Source organism: Corvus kubaryi, unplaced genomic scaffold (assembly GCF_017639235.1).
Source record: "Corvus kubaryi isolate FWS band 111438036 unplaced genomic scaffold, C.kubaryi_AGA036_p1.0 37398, whole genome shotgun sequence".
Lineage (NCBI taxonomy): Eukaryota > Metazoa > Chordata > Aves > Passeriformes > Corvidae > Corvus > Corvus kubaryi.
The window spans coordinates 769,986-790,742 of NW_024581137.1; the positions used below are offsets into that span (position 1 = coordinate 769,986).

Genomic DNA, 20,757 nt, shown 5'->3' on the forward strand with positions numbered 1-20,757 from the left:
TCTAAGATCTAACCTAAACCTCCCCTGGAACAACTTGGGGCCATTTCCTCTGCTCCTGTCACTTGTTACCTGGGGGAAGAGACTGACCCCCACCTTGCTACAGCCTCCTTTCAGGTAGGAGAGTGAGTATCTTGTGTTGGCATGATCTGTCAGCCGTGTCAACAGAGCAGCACTGTAATCCTAGCCACTGTGACACCCAAAACAAATCTGCAGACCTTCAGAGCTTTTCTTAAAGAACGGATGACACCACCAAGACAATCGGTACAGATTTCATTGTCTTTCTAAAGCACTTAATGTGATCAGAGAATTAAAATTTCAGCAAGTCACTTAATGATGGCTGAGCAGCAAATATGGTAACACCTAGATTAGGTTTCTTGCAGTTTCATAGTACTAGGTGGGACAGTTCTGGCAATACATGAGTTCTGAGGCATTTTTCTTTACCTTGTGTGATCAGCTGTATTTATTAACAGCAGTGAGGTCACTGTAATTTTAAATAAATGGTGACTTGCTGATTTATATCAGAAGATCCATACAGCAGTAAACAATACAATTTACATTTAATTAGTTTTATTGAACCAAAGGCAATTTTATTTGCAATGAACTGCATGTTATGATTAAGAATGTATTTTAATGATCTTTAAGTAAGGTGAACAAATGTTGCCCTTGACCTAATAGAGGAGATTTTTCTATGTTATTGATAACTGTGGTGATTTTTAAATTGTGAAATGCAAAAGAGAATGTTTTCATTATCGTACCATCACAAAGTCATTTTCTGACTTGCAGTGTAGAAGGATGAAATGCATTCTTCTCAATTATTATTTTCAAGTATGAGATAATTAAATACATATCAGTTTTTTAAGAAAAATCTCATCTACTGTTATATAAGAATAATTTTTTTACTTTAGATTCAAGCCTTTCATGTAGGTTTTTTTAAATCTAGAACTGTTAAAATCCCCACCCAAATGTGTTTTTTGTCTTGACTAAGAAAATAACTAAGGTCATTTGCCCTTATTGCATCCTAAAAGAGATGTAATTTTAGATGTAGAATACTGTTTCCATTGAAGGTATCAGTAGAACGATTTGACTTCAGTGAATCAGCAGCTCAATGTATTAGTATGAAAATAAGTCTTTATTGAAGCTGAGTTTCACAAATCCCCCATTAGTGAAATCATTAATAAAAAGTAGTTGCCTTTTATAAAAATAATAGAATCAAATCCTTTGTTTAAGGTAATTTCCCTTTCCCCTGCTTTTATATAAGGGAAAGCAATGACATAACTTAACAAGGTAAAATTTTTCTTGCCAATTGACCAGAAATGATATTTACATGTACTGTTGCTTACAAATCTTGATGTCTTCCTCTTAAAGTCACCCTCATGACTTCTTTCAAGACATTGAGAGGAGAAATTCACAGCTTCCATACTGGAAAAGCAGCACTCGGTGAAGAAACACCTTTGTATTACAGTAACCTTTGCTGGTTATTGAATGGAGTACATAGAAAATTTGTCTTCTGTAACTGTATCATTCTTCAAGTTTTTGTGTCTTTACCTTGTATTATAAAACTACTGTACTTTATTGGCCTGAGAATGGTGTCCATTTGGAGTACAGAACACTTGGCTACAGAAAATAAGAATCTTTAACTCTTTTCTTTACCCTATTAATGAAAAAAGTACTTCAGAAGTCTACTGAGCACAAGTAATATGGTTTTATGTCTTTCTGGTACTCATTAATGAAATGCCAATGGGCTAACACCCTAGATTTCCCCCAGAGCATCATTATTTTTAGTTTTAGGAAAAAAATCCCACACACTTCTGGAATACTATGCGAGTTGTAGCTTGTAGCATTTCAGAGTAATGCAAATAATGGTCAGGGAATGTGCAGATCTCAGTTTTTCACAAAGATAAGTAAGTTTGTTTCAGAGTTGAAATTCAAAAAGGAAAAAAAGGATAACACAAAAATCTAGGTGTTAAATCAGAAATACAAAAGGGGAACTAAAACATAAAAAGATACCAAAGGAGTGTGGTAGATAGAAATTTTTACATTTGAAATGTAACAAAGGACAACATCACAGTAGAAAAAAATAGAAAGATTAGAAACCAGAAAAATACATTACTGTACAAATGCCAATTTACTTTAAAAAGGTGGATATTTCTACTTTCTTTTATTTTAATTTTGCTTCCCACTAAGGCGTTCTTTGGAAAGAGAGAAGTCGACGCATTTCACTAGCAGTTTTTATTGTATGAGTATGTGTGTGGTATTAGTTTTCTTCTGTGCTATCTGCTACTGAGAGACTCTTTATTTTTCTTTGCATAATAAAGCACATAATAGCTTGGATTAGCTAAATTGTAGGTGATAACAGATTGGAAAGAAGTGAATGATGAAGATATAGGACACTACATGTGTATTAGTTTCATATGAATTATTTCTCGTGAACCTGTTGAAAGTACGTTGGAAGAACAAGGATGCAATGAATGAACTTTGTGTGAAAGATTTCAATAAATGCCTAGTGCTTTAAGATAAAGATAATTTATGAGATTCAATGTTCAGATTTCATTCATGTTTTTAAAACCATATGAAATATAAAGTGTGTGTGTTTTTTGCAAGCTATGAGAGAGTTCTTGTCTGCAGAGTATAAATATAAATGCATTATTTATAGAGCTACACATTTTTAAACTAAAGTCAAACATATTTCATAAATGTACATTAGATTTTAAGAAAACATTCATTTTGATAAGGAAAAACAAAAAAATAGTGATATTCATCAATCTAGCTATTGTATCAGAGAAACTGAATGATATAAATATGTTGGGCTTTACGACATTAACACAGGTGGATAACTGCACCTTTAGTTAATTTTTGTACTGTTCAAATTGTGAAACATTCTTACATTCAAAATTATGGGGAAAAAATAATGGCCTACTTTTAAAAGTAACATTTGAGCCAAGATGTGATTATATGTCCATGAAAGAGGCTGTGAAATTAATTCTGCTTTTGAAGGCAGCACATTCTAGCTAGCATGAACAGGGTATTGTACCTGTGTAATTTGGTCCCCAGAGATGGTGTTTGATTAGCCTTTTGCAATATTCGTCTAGTAATAAAGGATGGAGATAACCCAAATAATTAGGTACTACATACAGTGGGAAGGTGTGCAACCTTGCATTTGATCAGAGGTTAGAATTCTTGGGTCGACTTGGACTTGGTATCAAGCATCTGCTCCTCTCCAGAGTAGGAATTGGGTTGTTGTGGATCCATGCATGAATGGTCAACTCCTCTTGAAATCTCTTAGCTGCTGTTGGTCCTGACCATCTAAAAAGCAGCAAAAAGTTTGGTTTTGTGATTGAAAAAAGTTCTTTGTATCAGGGTTTTAGTCTGTAGTATTCTTTCTGTGGAAGGTGGATGTTTTAGAACAATTATCTGGTGAAATAATTGTTTCAGAATTTTAAGGTGAACCTCCCTGGCCCTCTAGGGACAGCTCTTAGGATCTAACACTCCTCAGATTTATCACTTTTTTGTTGTTGTTTATACTATACTGCCATCTATTTATAGAGTAGTATCTTAGGAGTTTCCTATTCTTCTTAGTTTTAGGATAGGAACATCCATGGATTGTTTGCTGTCATGAGTAGTGGTACCACATATATTAGATCAAATTTTATCAGAATAGTTTTGATGTATACCTGACTTTAAACATTTGAATAATCCTGTTGATGTAGCCAGGCTTTCCTGAAGCTGATGGGGTTTTCTTATGGAGTTTTCACAGAGGTGCTAGAGCATTGAAGAGAACTTGAATCAATTTCATTGTTTCCTCTTATACTCAGTTGGCTTTGTCCTTGCTGGAAAAGTTCTTTTTTTTCCAGTTTCATTAAAAAAACCCAACCAACAAACAAACCATCCCTTCTCCCTCCCCCACTTTATCTTTAAAAGAACAAACATCTGGAAAATATTTTAAGATTACACTATTATTAATTAAAATGGGGTTGTTAAAAGAAAACAAATTAGATAAAATATATAAGTCATGTTATGAATGTAAACCAGTTTACTTTGAACTATCAACACATTTAGGATATCAACTTGAATCTGATTCCTCTATAGCAAGATGTACTGGAAAAAAACACCATGTTTCTTAGTTGGGTAAAAGTGTGTGACCTTAGTTTCAGGTGGGTTGGTGGGGGTCATAAACTGGAATCTTTACCAGGTCTTCAAAATACATTATTATATTTAAGTAATACTAAGTAGATTTATCTGTTTTACAGGATCTCTTTTCAATCAATGCTTATGTTTATGCTCAGAAGCCACAGCTGGATATCCACAGTTTTGAGGGTACCTTCACACGGGTAAGTAGTGTATGTAAATACAGTTCTACTTCCCTATTTAGTACCTCAGTGTACGTGAAATGTACACTTAGTGTCAACATTGTATCAGATCTTTCCTTGGCTTTACAGCATTATTTTTTCCTTTTTTCCTGCCATGACAATACTTCATATAGAAGATATCCTGTTAAACATGTATTGCAGAAAGCTAATGCATAAGGAATATCTGAAAAAATCAGAATTGGAGAGTTGAATATTTGTTGGTTGACATCACTTTAATCTTTTTATGTGAAACTCTTTGTGAACAGTATACTTTGTTTCCAGGCATCTAATGTATTGTTCATATGTCAAAAACTGACAAGTTGAATAATAACAGTAGCCTGAGACAATGCATCTGCTAGTTTATGTGCAATAAAAGTGTGCTTTTTCTGCTGTAATTCCAAAGTTCAGTTTTCTCAAAAACTAAAATAAAACTAAAAGCTACTTATGGGAGCTTTTTATTGAATCTCTTCCCCAGAGATAATTATATTCAAAACTGATTATGAAAATAACAATGCAATATCTGTGACTTGTTTCTGTTTTTTTCAAAAGGAGGCCTGCTAAAGTTGACCCTTTAAAGCAGTGTCCTAATAGGTCGTAATTAGTTTTTTTAAAATAAGTTTACAGCTTTGTAGCAGTATGTTAGCAGATATAGTGATTGTTCTGTTTATTTTAGCCAAACTCAGTGGTGTTAGACTCATTCCTCTTGATAGTTTGTTTCTAAAATAATTTGATAGAATTAACTGCTGGGGAGGTAAAGAGAAGGGGTTTTTTACCCGTGACTCAAATAGGTAATAGATTTTTTTCTGTAATTGGAATTCCAGTTCACAATTGTAAATACACTAATGAATGAGATATTGCAGTTGCTGGCTCTCAAAGACCAATTTATACCAGTTACATAGTCCATGCTGCCTACAAAGTAAATGTCATTTGTTCACACCTTCTAAAGCAGCAAGCAACAGTGTTTACTTAAACCTTGTATTGACCAATTGTTCAAACGAAACTTCTATTAACAGCTGTAAATTCATATTATTCCTCTCAATGACTGTGCGCTTTCCTAAATATATATTGAAGTCTTTGGAATTTTTAACAACTCTGGTATAAGTAATTGAGACATTGGGAAATCATCACAATCATCCGTGTTGCGGGTTCTGTTTGTACACGTCTTAAGAGCTGTATGATTCAAACATCCTGATATATGTAAATAACTGTGGTGCATTTTATGGTTTCAGGATTGCATATATGTTTTTCTGGATGCTTCAATAGGAAGGATAGTTTACACTGAACTTCTGTGTAAAGCATCTGAGGGCATTGCCCTCAAATTTAGTTTACAGTGAATCACATTAGATATTTTTTGAAGGTTGGTTTTTGTTAATGGTGTACCTTCTGCATTGTGAAATGTTGTTTTAGGACACATGTTTACTGATTTATCTTTCTGCTTTTGCTGTGAACCCTTGCTTCTTACAATAAATCCGTTCTTGCATCTAATTTCTATTTTATGTTAAAGCAAAAAAAATTAGTGTGCTTAGTGATGCTAATGCATACATTTTTTCTACTTAAGCATTGATGTTCAAAGAATTCTTCCAGGGGTAGGTTGACAGGGTAATAGCACATTGATTTTTCTTTTTCTTTTTTCCCCCCATTATGGAGACAGAGTACTAACAATGTAAAGGACAAACTTAGATAATTTCAAAGTGTGCATCCATAAAACAAACCAGAAACTTGGGAGCATGGCGCTGGAGTTTTTATGAGTGAGCAAGTTCTAAGTACAAATCTATCCACAAAAAACCTGAGAGCTGACAGAAGATACCTTTTGCAGAACACCTGCGTAACCATGTCAAGAGGCATAAAAGCTTTGCTGTACTCTACTGATATCTGCCAGCTTCACATGAAGTTGTTTTCCATTGTTCTCCATGGATTTTGGTGTGTTACGTGCAGTCAGTGCATGAAAGTCCTTGCATGATCATGTCTGGCCCTTAAATAATGGCATAAATTAATTCCTTTCCTCCTTTCACATTTACTAAGACAACCTATCAAAACACAATAGATGAACTAAATTAGTGTTTTGTGGAAATTTATGAGATAGCTTTATTTGTTCTCAGGGCATCATCCATGTCTTGGCTGAGCTTATTTTTAAATAATGGTGTACAGAACAAGGATGTAAACAGATATAACTACTAGAGTTTCTCTTCTGTCTGATGCTCCTCTGTAGGCTTGATAAATGAGGGAGCTATTTTATCAATGCTGAAAATCTGTAAAAAGACAATAAACAGTAACCATACTTCTTAACCCAACTTTTACCAGTTAGAGCCTAAAGAGTACTCTGGAGCATTACATCAGTGTGTATTGGCATAGCCAGTATTATTTAACCTTTGCTTACTCTGTATAGAATCATGGAAAGTCTCTCTTGCTTTTAACCTTGGCTGTTTTTTGTTTAAATTTGGGTTCTTCTTTCACTATTCCCTTAAGAATATTTTCCTTTTAGTTCTTCTATATTGCAGCTCTGTTCTGTCCCCATAGTCTCTTCATCTATTTTGGGAATATATCTTAATTTTTTTATATTCTAATAGAAATCTTAGAAAACAAATGCCCATTGAGTTTAGTTCAACTACTTCAATAAGCTTTTTTTTTTTTTTACTATGGTACAGAACTATGTTATATAATATATGTAATGTTTTCCAATATAGCATCTTGTCACATGCTTAAAAAAAACTACCCTGATGCAAAACCTGGTGCATGTAGCTGTATTCATTTCTGAATAGAATCTCTGGCCTGATGCTAATTATACAGATGTTTTCTTGGATAAGTCTTGTATTTTAGTAGAGAGAACGTTAAGTCATTTTTTTACTTCACGTTTGCTGTTAAAGAATTACCTGTTTTGAAGCAATAGTTGTGTTCACTTCAATCTGGCTTACTTTTATGTTGCCACTGAAGGGAATGGTATTTTGTTTTGCTACTCCTTTTGACTCCCCTTCCTTATGCTGGCAATAACAGCTATACAGGCAGCTTGACTAGGGAGCTAACGTGTGGAACCTAATCTGACCCCGTCCAAAACACATGGCAGTAAGAGGAACAAAGCCAGAAAAATTAACTGTGGTGTTGGTGTGGGGAAGGAATCTCTTTCACTGATTCAAGTAAATTAATTAGTGTGTATTCTGCTTCCCTACAAAAGTTGATGGGGGTTGTTGTACTGCATGCTGTAATGCAGGAACAGAGCTAGAAAAGGTCAAATAGAAGTGGTACACTGGTTCACTCAAGGATTAGGTGTTTAGTCTCAAAGGTCTCTCTTGTTATTTACAAAAATTTCTAAAAAGTTGTAGCTTTGAAACCTTTTAAGTGACTCCTTGAAATTTGTCATGATCCTTGGTCAGCTGTATTATGAATCCATGAAAGGACTTTATGAAATTAATTATGAAAGGGCTGAGAGTAGGATATATTCAATTTTTATTTCACTGATCATCTTTCCTTTTTCTCTGCACATGCAAGAGCAACAGAGTAATTTTTGAATAAGAACTGTAGACAATTTAAGCCTCTATGATCAGTGATGTACACGGATTAAAAAACTGAGCCTGAATATGAAGCATGAATATAATACTGAATACACTATTCTGGTAATTAAATTAATTCAGAATTCAAAGACCAATAAACATACAGCTGCCAAATGAAATTCAACCCAGCAGACCTTAAGTGGAAACTTTGTCAGCTGGACAAAGAAGCCCTTGTATGTCAAATTTCTGCTACGAGAGCGAGTGATGGATTTCATTTATCCGAAACATTCATTGTTCTGTTTGTGTCAGAAAATTTGCAGAAATTTCTCCTTAACACCTGTCTGGTCTTACTCAGGAATTGCAGTTCTTGTCCTTCCCGCTGCTTCCCTACCATCTCTCCAGAAGTAGAAATAAAAGTAGTGTGAAACAGCTAAACTCATAACCCATAAATGCACCTTATATTTTTCATTTGAGTAACTTATGAGAAAAGAAAAACAAGGTTAAGTCATAATCTGTTTGGGCATGGAAGGTGGTGGTATTTGGGAAATGGAATGAACCGTAGAAAGCTGAAAATGTTAGGTGAGGGTATAAAGACATAAAAGTATCATAATGAAATAAGCAGAAGATAAGTGATTGACCAGACCATTCTGTGATGAGTATGAGTGGAGAGAAAGCTCATGTGATGTTTTCCTATTTCGAATTACATAAAAAACGGTATTTCACAGTGGTATACATTGGACAACTGACTTTTTCCTGACGCTGTTGTCAGCTCTCCCCAGTCATCACAGGGCTTTTGATTTCTTCTTGTAATATGGAAGAGTTTCACAATTCACAGTCTCAAAATCTGCTAACTGAAGAAAAAGGGAAAACAAAAGATTTACCTGGCTTAGTATCCTGTTCCAGAAACAGAGTGCTGGGAAGGAGAATACAACTAGAGTAAGGACACGGTAGTACCTCCTGAAAAGTGTCATCTGTCTCTTAACTCAAGATGTGGGAACTTCCTGAGTTAAAGCTGGTTTCTCTAAGTAACCTGCAATGAATTTCCCTTCTTTAAACTTACCCATGAACCTATGTAACCTTTTAACATTCAAATAGGAGGAAGTTGCACAGGTTAAGTACATATTTAAGAGTGATTGCCTATTATTTTAATTTTACTGACTTTATGACTTCTTTCTTCTTCAGTAAAAACAAGCACTATCTATCCTTCCTTTTTAGGTGCCTGTTTCATAGATGTCTGTCATATTCCCCATTAGAGGTCAGGTTTGTTCAGTCATATCTAGTATGGAAGCTACGTTGACCTCCCTTATTGCTCTTTTTGAACATTTTCCAGTTCTTTTTACTTTCTGTTTGGAATAAACACAGAAATCATCACAGAATCCAAATAATTTGGGAACGATTGTAAATCGAACCAGGAATCTAAGCATTATGAGTTAGGAGTATAGCAAATAATTGTTGCAGTACTAATTCCTTGGGTAAGAATCAAAAAATAATTCCCCTTTATCTTAATTTAAGGCTAATCTTATAGAACAAGGATGATTCTTCACAGAATCACAGAATATTCTGAATTGTAAGGGACCCATAAAGATCATCAACTCTTAAGTGAATGGCTGGCCCATAATGGGGATTGAAGCCACAACCTTGGCATAATTAGCACCATGGCCTAACCAACTGAACTAATCCCAGGATCGTCAGAATATGGATCTTGATTCAAAACTTGTGATTTTCTTCTAAGGGCTAATTCCATATCATCCCTCTCTTCCCCTCTGCTCTTGACAGAATGGTTCTCCATGCCTTTTAAACAATGATTTTTCCTCGCTTAGGAGAACAAGAAGTATAGTTTCCTTGCTATATAGGGATCTCTTGATGTACGCACAAAAATTTATGTGTTTAGTTGGAGATTTTTCTTTTTTTAGAAACAGAAATTTCTATGCAGCTCATCCTGTGCTTGGTGATTTCAAAATAGAAATGAAAAATGGGCATAGTTTTGATTATTGACAATATGTAGAATTTACTGTGTACTTTGATAAATGTCGTCCCCCCTTTCCTGCAAAATGTTTAGCACCAATCTGTAATTTGATCAAATACGCTTGATTATCCTACCTCCTAAAGTTTCCTTTAGTTGTAAACAGCACATTTTACAGCTGCTAATGAGTAACAAATCTGTACGTGCTCCAAATTGATTATGAGAGATTGTGTGTTTACAATCTGTGGATCATTATGTCTTGCGAGGACAGAGGGGAGGAAGAAAAGGGGAAATTTAAAGTAATCATGGAAGCAGTTTTCTATTGGAAGTATTTTCCCAAGAAGTATGTATTTTGTAAGTATGTGGTAAGATAATACAAGACCGCATTTCGTTTTAGAAGTCTAAATATTTTTCCCTGAAGTTTATATAATGTTGATCAGGTGCAAAAAATGATGATGACCATAACTTACTATATGAATTATGGATTATTTAAATACAGAACATGGTGATAATTTTTGGGAGTTACTGTTCATGACTCATTTTAACTGCATGCTATAACATACTGTTCTGCAGTTTGATATATCAGAGGAAAAGAATATGTTACTTCGAAAATAATTTTGACTAGTTCTTTTAGTATGATTGGATAAAAGTAATATGAACTTCAAACATGATTTCACTTTTTGGAAAGTTATTTGTGTCTGTGTATGTGCAATGAATGCTGTTATACAGTGATTGATACAAGGATGCAAGCTTGGATACAAGGATCCTGTGTCAGTTATTCAGATGGTTTGACATGGTTCTTAATTTTTTGTGCTGGTGATTTACTTATTAGCTGTTCTTACTTTTAACAGGAGGACAGTGATCCTGCAGTTCATGAAAGCCTAAGCATAGAAAATACATTATGGGCAAGCACTGTTGTTGCTTCGGGTAAGTGCTGCAATACAAAGCTGATAATGTGTCTAAATAGTTCCATGTCAGTGTATCCTTATTTTTCAAAAGCTATTAATATTTCACATTGTAAAATACTTTTATCTTCCAGACTATTAAACTGTTGCTTTTCTGCTTTCCCATTACTTTCATCATGCTGCTCAAAATATTTTCATACATTTTTAATCCCTCTTAATAGCTTGGGGCTTTTTTTACTTAAATTTTGCTCTTTAAGTAGTGCAGTCCCTTGTAGCCCACTGAAGTCACTGACCTTTTTGATTTAATTAAAACTTCAAGTTGTAAGGTGCTCTGTTCAGCTCACAGTGTATGCTTTTCCCTGCTGAAAAGCAAGGGTGGTTTTGCTTTTTTTAGGAGTTTTTCTTTTATGTATACTCTGTGATTAATATCTCCTATTAGGCAAAATCTTAATCAGAAAGAATAGATAAGTTATAAAGTTATGTAATTTTAAAGTACTGGGATCTAAAATTGCAAGTATTAGTACCATTTCATATATGTCCCTGATACTATAAATGAGTACACGTTATTACCTAGATGCTGTATTCAGACTTTAAGCCATTGTAACTTTTTGGTTTTTAGAATAGAAATTTATTTTCTTTCATTTTTGCTCTATGTAAGAAAAGTCAAAAGGACTGTGGTTATTCTTCTGCATGAAAAGACTGAAAATAAGGAATTGGGAGAGCATCATTTCTGAAGAGAACTAGGATTTAAGATGGGGAATCTGAACAGCCGGGAAAAGCCAAGAAAGGGGAAGAAAGTAAAGAACTCTCCAGCTAAATTATAAATTAAGTCCCTGCTATGAAGACTTCTTACATCAGTGAGGGGCCTGCTGGAAGGCTGTGGGGAAGAGATTAACTCTGAGGAGGTAGCAAAGGAGTCTGTGACTGACCGCTCCTTTCCCAAGTGCTGAAAAGATAGTTATGTTCTTTGATTCTTAGTGGTGTTTGGTTTGACTGCACTGGAAAACTATTCTCACTGAAACTGTTCATGGACAATGCCTAAAATTGTCTTCAGGTTTTTAACTTAGGTAGCCAAGATCTTTAACTTTGTATAGAAAGACACTTCTCATGAGTTATAAATTTCAATACTGTGTAAACTTGGTTTGAGTTTGCTTTTCCTCAAATCTAAGTATGGAGGAAAACTACACTCAGAGTGTGCATTTGCAAAGTCAGTAATTCTGAATCAGTACATTTGAATTTTAATTGAAAGCTGTTCATGTTTTCATTTCCATGGTAGATGATTTTGTTTAGAAGTATAGCTATTGACTGATTGCTCTGCTACCTAAAGTTGGCACCCATATTAATGGAAACAGTGCTCCTTAAAATTTGTACCTTAAGATAAGTTTGGGGTTTTTACTTCTGAGGTGTCTTGTGAAAGTTTAATTATTTATGAAGGACTTTAGCTCATTATTAATGATGGCAGTAGAAAAACATAAGATAATTCTCTTGTTGAAAGATAGTTTTGAACATTGGAATAAGACTTTAAGGCAGACTAAGGGCAAACTCACTGAATAATACAAAGTAAAAATATTGAATGGCTCTTCAAGACTGCAAGCCCTTCTGAAGGGAAAAATAATGTGATCAAGAAATTAAAAATGGTTTCATGGTGTGCATACAGAAGTTAGCTTGAATTCAGGTACCAGAGAAAAATAATTTCCTTCGGTAACTGATTTTGTGACATTAATTATATCTAACCTTTGGCATATCATTCATTTCACTTACCTCATTTCATGTATTAACTACAATTTAATATAGTGGTAATGTTCTTCTGTCATGTAAGTGCTCCTTGTCCTGTATGGCAAAAATCCAGATCTTAAGAATTACTCAGGACCTCGGTGGATGTAATTTTAGCATTTGATAGGATTAGCCCTTTAGCAAAAAGTAGGAAATTATTGCCTTCAGTCTGTTGCTTATCTAATAAGGCATTTATAAGTTCTTAGAGGTACACTGTGCATATAGTCATGAGGAAGACCATAAGGTAAAATATCTAGCAAATTGTTAAAATTAAATGTTCTAGATCTGGTTGGTAACTGATGTATCATTCAGTTGTTTCCATCTCACTTCCAAGTCAAATGTACATAACTAAGTTATAACACTTGATGCCAAGGTAACTAAATTTGTTTGGGTTTTTTTTTTAAAGTAGACTTCATAACTGAGTTTCCAAGATTTGTGACAACTGAAAATCTTAATAAAAATACTGGTCACTGTCTGACTGCATTATAGGCACATATAAGCTGTCTTGCTTAAACCTGCTGTGGAAGGGTATCAAAGGGTGACTCTGCCTACAAAAGTTTGCAAGCATCTCTGCATTCCCTTCCCTACTATGATCAGTCACAGCCCTTAATTATATCTGAAGAATGTAGTGGGAGATTATGCTTGTGCATAGCTTCTACAGACAAGTGACACTAGGATTCCATGAAAACAGAACAATAAACAGCCCATAGCATGTGAAAGTCTGCAGTTTTTCTACTCTGTAGACAGCTACCTCACCCACACTTGTATCTGATTTCAGTGTCCTTAGTGTCTAGGTACATGGTTTTGTTACACACAGGTATTTTTCACCGAGAAAGTCTGTGATGTCTGTGTGCAAGGCCTAATAATTCTGTTACTATTCCACTTTGGTTCAAGAGAGGGGGTTTGAGGCCTGTGTCCAGGTAGTGGGGGGTAGAGTTCTGCCCCACAATGTTTCCTGTACATCTCTTCCTTTACCCTAAGACTCTTTGGTATGACAGTCTTTAATGCAGTCTAGCTTGGAAGGCTGCTTCCTCCTGTGCTCTCTAAGCAGCCTAGTCATCATCTGTTACTAAGCCAAGCAAACTTGTTACTCATTGGGACCCTGTTATGCCCTTGCCAACCCCCTTGTAGGTTGTTAACAAAGTGTTGTGGGTCCACCTGGCACTATTATCTTGACATATTACTGACTGATGGTGTCAGTCTCAGGAGTGGAGACAGAGAGCTACATCACTGATGCCCAGGAAAGGAATATGCACCTGAGTTGCAGATACAAAGCCTTATTTAATTTTAAAAATGGTTTTGCATAGGACATACAGGACAATTGTTGGGTGAGGGGGCTCTCCTCCCTGTGATTAATAGATGCTGCATTTCCTGATACTCCTCTTTGACGTATTACAAAAAACAGATTGCATCAGGTAGGATAGCCCACTATGTCCAGGATAGATGCCATTGCTATTTGTCAAGGTGATACAGAGGGTCAAGGTTAGGCTGGGAAAAGTGTTTGGGGAATTATGTGGGGGAATACCTCAGAAAACTTGAGCTCTGGTTGCTGATGGCCTGACAGTTCTAGAAGAGAGAGACCACAAATCAATAATTTTGCAGATCAGTAACAGTAAATTTAAGTGTATAAAGACTTCAAAGAATCTTATCAACTGCATCTTGAATGCAGATTGCCAAAGCTCATGAAAATATCAGGATAGTACAGTAATGGATTCTACAGAGAAAAAAAAGCACCTATTGCTAGAGCAGTAAAAGTGACAAGATTATTTGCTATAATTTAAGACTTTTCTTCATGAATTTTGGGAACCAAAAAATTGATTCAACAAAACTGTGTAATTCCAAACAACTCAAGAATAAACTATTCCATGTCATTTTTATATCAAAATATAATGTTTAGGAGAGTGAGATTACTCAAATTTGGAAGGCGGTTACTTTCCTTGGATTTAGTATGTCTCTTTACCCCTTAGAATAACAATAAGCTTAATGGGGGAAAAAATGCATTTTACCACACCTAATGTATACCTAGTTTCAAAATTGATAGTTTAGATATTTAAATGGAGATTCCTAGTGATAGCCAATCTGCAGAGTTTTCTGCCCTTTGCTGTGATGCTCTGACAGAGATCTGGTGACTGTCTGTATGATGTTTATCCTAACCCTAGAAAGGACAAAGATTAATATGCCTGGATCACACTGGAAGCCTCTGTCAGGGATGGAAATCAAAAGCTTTTCTCTCAAGTCCAAAGCATGCAGTCATCCTTTTGCTATTCTTTAATAAGTGAGATAGGAAAAAATATTCTGACTTTTCTACTTACAGGCAACATTCCAGCAGGTTTTTAAAAAGTAGCAGTAAGGCACAGAGTCTCTGTCATTCTTAATATGTGTATTATCACTGTGGAATTAATAACAGTGCCTGAAGGAAAGGCAATTTTGGTTACTGAAAACTTGAAAAACTACTGTCCCTGGAGAAACACCTTTAAATAAAAACAAATAATTTAAACCACTGAGTATTCTGAAAACCTCTTTGTTTATCTTCAATTAAATTACTTCTCTTTCAAATCATATGTACCTGTGGCATCAGTGACTGTGGTGTTTGTGTTTATTGCAAGCTTCAGTAGATTTCATTTCAGAAAGGGAGAGAGGAAAGTCAGCAGTTAAATTTTAAAATGCCTCAAAAGGTCCACTACAGTATGGACTCTAGCTTTTTGTTCTCCACTTGTGGTAATGATCAGTGTGGTTCAAATGCTGAAAAAGATAATGCAGCTTTCTGAGAAACCTGCTGAGATACCTATGAAGAGAAGATTTGTATTAATGAAATTTCGTCATCATTTTGGCAGGTGTCAGTCTTGTGAAGTAACTTCAGATAAAATCAGGACAATTTATATAACTGCACAGCTGTCAAAAGCAGTATTTTCTGCCAACTCCTACATACGATTTTAATTAATTTGAGCGCACCCTGGTTTTTCTATGGTTCATGTAGTGCTTCGGAGATACCAAAATTTATATGATCACACACCAGATTTAGAGTATGCCTAACTATTTGTGTGTTAATTCTTCACAAGTCTGCTTTCATTTTTTTCTGGCCCACATGTTTGTTCTAGTGGTACCTTGTAACTTCTCTTCCCTTCATTAACCACTCCACTCATACCAATCAGTGACTGCCCAGTGTACATGAGACCCAGTTTGCAGAGGCCCCGTACATAAAGATCCGTGAGTCACTGCTTTTAATAAGCTGAGGCTTGCAGTACAGCTGTGCTTCCAGAAATCCCAGATTGGATTCAGTTCATTTTATTGGACACCAGAATTGTCCCTGGTGTGACCACTGTGGGACAACACTGAAACTAGGGATGGAGTTCCCTACACCAATGTACTTCAGAACTAAGGAATACTTATTTACCACTGATATTGTGCTAACACCAGAAAGTTTAAAGACTTAGATAAACAACTTGTTATAAGCAGCAGTTTAGTCAGGTCTAACCAAAATTCTGCTCTAAGTTCAGTAGTCAAAATGGAATTTATCTGACTTTCACCTTTGGAACCAACTTTTCAAGGAGCAAAATACGAGACAAGTAGGACAGTTTGTTTTTCTGAGCTGCAGCAGCCTAGCCAGGCGAAACTTTGTAGAAATGTGCCATCTGGAATGTAGAGTCCTCCCCAACTTCTATTAAACTAAACAGCTGTGAAGGCATGTTGCAGCGGGGATTACTGTAACACGCATATATCAAACCAGGAGTCTCATGGAAAGCGAAGTATATATGGACAGATTTGTGGTAGATGTTTCAGAGATGTTTATTTCTCCAGCCGCATGGCCGGGGCTCTGCTCAGGAACTCTCCAGTCACGGGACCCGAGGGTCCTTGGCATTATCAGGGAACACAAACCAACCAATGGGAAAAAAAGGTGACCAGGGGCAGGGAAAACCCGTGCCTCCCCCCCAGGGCCCCTCTCCCAGGGCTACATGGCAGGGGAGGAGACCCCAACAAAGGCAGAGGTTGCTGGAGTGTGCAAAAGGAAATTCCCTACAGGGTATTGTCCAGTAGGTTAGTTTTATGCAGCTGACTATTAGACAGAGGTCAGCTCAGGATCACTCCAAAATAAAGTACCCCAAAGGGATGTGTGGACATTGGTTGGGGACAGTAGAAGGAGTTCAGAAATTATGGATTAGTGACTATCGGAGGAATTTTGGGGTGGCCTGTGCATTGATCAATGGGTGGTGAGCAATGGTACTATGCATCACTTCCTTCACTTGGGTCTTCGGGGTTTTTTGGGTTTTTTTCTCATTACAGTATTTATAATCATTATCATGAGTATTACTAGTATTGTTGTTATGTTTTACTTTGTTTCAATCATTAAACTGTTCTTATCTCAACCCATGAGTTGTGGTGGGGGTTTTTTTGGAGGGGAAGGATTGGTTGCTTGGTTGGTTTTATTTTCTTTTTATTTTTTTTTTCCTTATTCTCTTCCCCATCCCATCATTGGTGCTCTGGGGAGGAAGTGAGTGAGCAGCTGCATAAAAGCAAGTTGCCATCTGGAATTAAACCAGGACACATTCTTATTTTTGAGTAAATGCAATCATCTTTATTGCAAATGTCTTTCACTATCATCTTTTTTGTGTTTGGGTGTTTCTTTGATTTTTTATGACCTGTTATGCTACAAGAGTAGTGGTAGCAGATCTTACTGTGGCTCTGATTGCCAAAGACAAGTTAGGTTAATGTCAGACAAACATGTAATACTTCTACTTTTTTTAAAGTTTTCTGAGCAGGGAGTTTCTGAATAGTTATGTTTATTATTTCTTTATAGCATAGTGACCACCAAAAAAATCACGTTATTGCTTGTACTGCCATAAAGCCATTTCAGGTCACTTAACAAAGTAATAGAAATAAGGGGTTTTTCTTAATGCAAGAAAGTGGTATAGTGGCATATTAATAAAAAAATAGAATTTTATTTAATATAAAAATTTACTTAGTGATGCTGAAGCCAAATTTTCCTATACCATGCTGTAAAAATTGACTAAAAGACAATTAAAACTTGGGGATCATTTTTATAAGCTAATAAAGAGAATATTTCTGTGTGACATTCTATCAAAGTAATTAATTGGCTGAACCAGATTTCACATCATTATAGATGGCAGAGGTAGCAGGCAACTGGTGTATGATGTGTTCAGCACCACTTTACTCATTTTTTTATTCCCTGTGCAGTTATTTATGCTGTCCTAACTGCTGAAAACAGTTGGAGGAAATTTTAAGTTCAAGTACAAGTTTTTAACCAGTTCCATTGGAAGTACTGTTCCCATAAAAAAGAAGGAAAGCCTGTTATCATCTTTATGGGTGTTTATTGCAGAAGTTAAAATGATTCTTCATTGTATATTCTGAAAAAAAGCACTCACAGTGTTATGCATAAATGTTGGGGCTTTTTCATACAATTGATTTGTTTAGGGAACTAAATTAGTGCAAGTTTTAATTTGGAAAAATTTTTTCTTATTTACTTGACACCTCTGGGGTTTTGTTTGTTTGTTTTTCAGGAACTGTAATTGGTGTTGTTATTTACACAGGCAAGGAAACACGAAGCGTAATGAACACATCCAATCCAAAAAATAAGGTAAGTTAGACTTACTCTGGGATTGCCAGATTCTGTTCTCAGTAAACTTAAAAATAGATGTACCTAAACCCAAAATCTACAAGTTTTTACTGTGATATGTTTCACGTGTGCTGAACTGTCTTGAATTTTGGTACAAGAAGTGAATTCTGCCACTGCCTCCTTTTGAAAGTAAAATTATTCTTCCTTTTGCTAGAAGTGTTAGAGGTACTTATGGAGGCATTTGTCTTTGAAGTATCAATGTGCATCTTCAGACTCAAATAATTCTGTCTCACAGCTACATACTAATTTTCACTTCTCCCAGATTATTTTACTGTAAAGTATTTCGCTAAGCATACATAGTAGTTTTAAGGAGTGTTTATAACAGACTACTAAAGTTTATTTGGGCTACCAGTGGTGGTAGAACAAGATAACTTAGGTTCCAGTCAGTACCCAGAACACACTTTCAGGGATTTTTGCAAGCAATTAAAACATTTTCAAGAGATTTTTCTGTTGAGAAGATACCAGAAGTTTCAGTGCTTGCCTCTGTACAAGGTTCTTACAGTTCTAAACAAAGCAAATAGCTCTTCACTTAATCAGTAATGTTTCTATTGTAAGTTGGGGAGCGCCCTCAATTTTAAAGAAATAAAACTTCAGCTGCGTGCTGTACCTTACAACCTAGACCTGTGTTTTGTAAGATGATAATTATATTAAGAAAGGAAAGAATGATTGCAAGAGGTTTAGAAAAAAAATCAACTGTGACAGGTTGCCATTTTCACGCTATTCATATTAAGTTGCTCTGAGTAGGAACATCGAGAGTGAAATGATAATACAAATTGCTTGAAGCAGTTATTGCAGTCCCCTGAGTGTATTGATTTGTGTTTCTAATAAAGAGATGCTTTTAAATGTCTCATTGACTGAGACAGGTGATATGTACCATTACGTGGATTAAGATGGCCTTCTATTATTTTGATCTTTGTAACATGCATTTAAAATAATAGAGTAAAATGGAATCAGAATGTTTGTGGTGTATGGTTATTTTCTATTCTACCTGATACAAAGACGAGCCCTTTAGTAACAGAATCTTCTTCAAGAATTCTGAACAACTTCTGACTAATAAATAATTCTCACAGGTGTTTAAAATGAAATTATTTAATGTAGTAAATTGATAGGGGAGTATGCATAAATGTAACATGCATTACCCAAATTCAACAGATTCTGGAGGTGTCTTAGGGTTTTAGTAAATGTTAAATTTTTTGTGTGTGACTATTTCAACAAAAATATTGGCATGGGGATTTTGTCTCTGTGGACTAAGCAACCTTGTTTAAAGCAGTAACCAACATGTAAGATGGCCAGTAAGGATGAATTTGGGAACTGAAAACAGAAAAAGACTTATGGCTCTCACAGCAGAGTAAGTGATAAAATGGAGTACTGCACTGTAAAAAATCGTTGTCATCGTTTATAAGATACAGTTTTAGCTGTACCTCTCTGTGCAGTCTGCATCTTACTGTCTCTTTCTTCTACCATAGGATGAGTTTGGTTTGCATACTTCTGTATGATAAGATGCTTGCTGCCTGTAAGTGATATTTTGCGCTGGCTAGCCATGCAGAAGGTAGACAAACAGAACTCACTTCATTCCTCCTCTGTGTATTTGGGAATCTCCCTATGTTTACTCAAGGTTGACAATAATGGTTACATGTTAGGTAGGGTATGTAGCATTAGGAGCCAAAAGGAGGGCAAAGGGAGTCTAAAATAGCCTTTGAGAGTAGAAGATACATTACAGTTGAGAGATTAAGGATTTGAACATTAAAAAAAATTTGCATCCAACTTGCTGAAACAAAATTAAAATTAAATAGATCAATTGTGCTATTGCTACAAACTTGAGAGGAAATAAGTCTGCTGCCTTTTCTGCTTTAGGAAAGAACTGTTTCAAATACTGTTTGAAACTGGTTTGAAATGGCACATTGTCTCTCTCTGCTGCTCTTTGAAAACAAATAAAAATAGCATTTTAGAGATTTTCCTGTAAAATCTGTTGATACACTCTTGTTGGGAATATAGTTCAATGATGCTGGTGTCTTCTTTCTCTGAGAGAAAGAAAACACTGAGATCTAAGATTCCCAAATTACCGTGTCAAACTGAAACTCATATGTCCAGAAATAAGCAAGAAATACATGGACCTGACTCTTTTATCAGTCCTCTTTTCACTGAAATACAGATAAGTGTTACAGTTGTATTTCTTGCTGGAGAGTAACATTACTGCTGTACTTTGTACTATAAACTTGTTTTTTCTAATGGTAGATATTTAGTTTTCCTTCTTAAGGGTAGATGCTTTTTGAATGAACCAATATTAAAATTTAGAGATGCAGACCTGCTCTATAAACACTCAGCAGAAGACTAAAACTGAAATAAGTTTAAGAAAACTTGCACAAGAAAAATTGTGAAATTTATGTACTTGTTCAAGCATGGGATTTATCTGTATGTTAAACTTAGAAGGATTTATTGTGTTTGCTGAAGTATTTAGTCATTCAAGCAACAATTTTCTTAACTTAAAGTCAACACTTACTTGTTTTATTACAATTGTAAAAATTGTTTCATTGCCTAAGGATGCAGACACAGTCTGAAAAACACAAAGATAGAGAGCATAGAATTTTCTTAATGGATCAATTCAATATGTTTTTAATTCCAACAATATAAAGAAAAATTATTTCTGGCAAGG

General features: G+C 35.4%; 1 protein-coding gene across 2 annotated transcripts in view; it reads left to right on the forward strand.

The window, feature by feature from the left end:
• Positions 1 to 20,757, forward strand: part of ATP9B (ATPase phospholipid transporting 9B (putative)) — a 154,016-nt gene that overhangs the window by 66,718 nt on the left and 66,541 nt on the right. For both annotated transcript variants that reach the window (XM_042044621.1, XM_042044622.1), the window contains exons 9-11: positions 4,248 to 4,328; positions 10,646 to 10,721; positions 17,989 to 18,065. In XM_042044621.1, the coding sequence (XP_041900555.1) occupies positions 4,248 to 4,328; positions 10,646 to 10,721; positions 17,989 to 18,065 (234 nt within the window). The remainder of the gene's footprint in view (positions 1 to 4,247; positions 4,329 to 10,645; positions 10,722 to 17,988; positions 18,066 to 20,757) is intronic.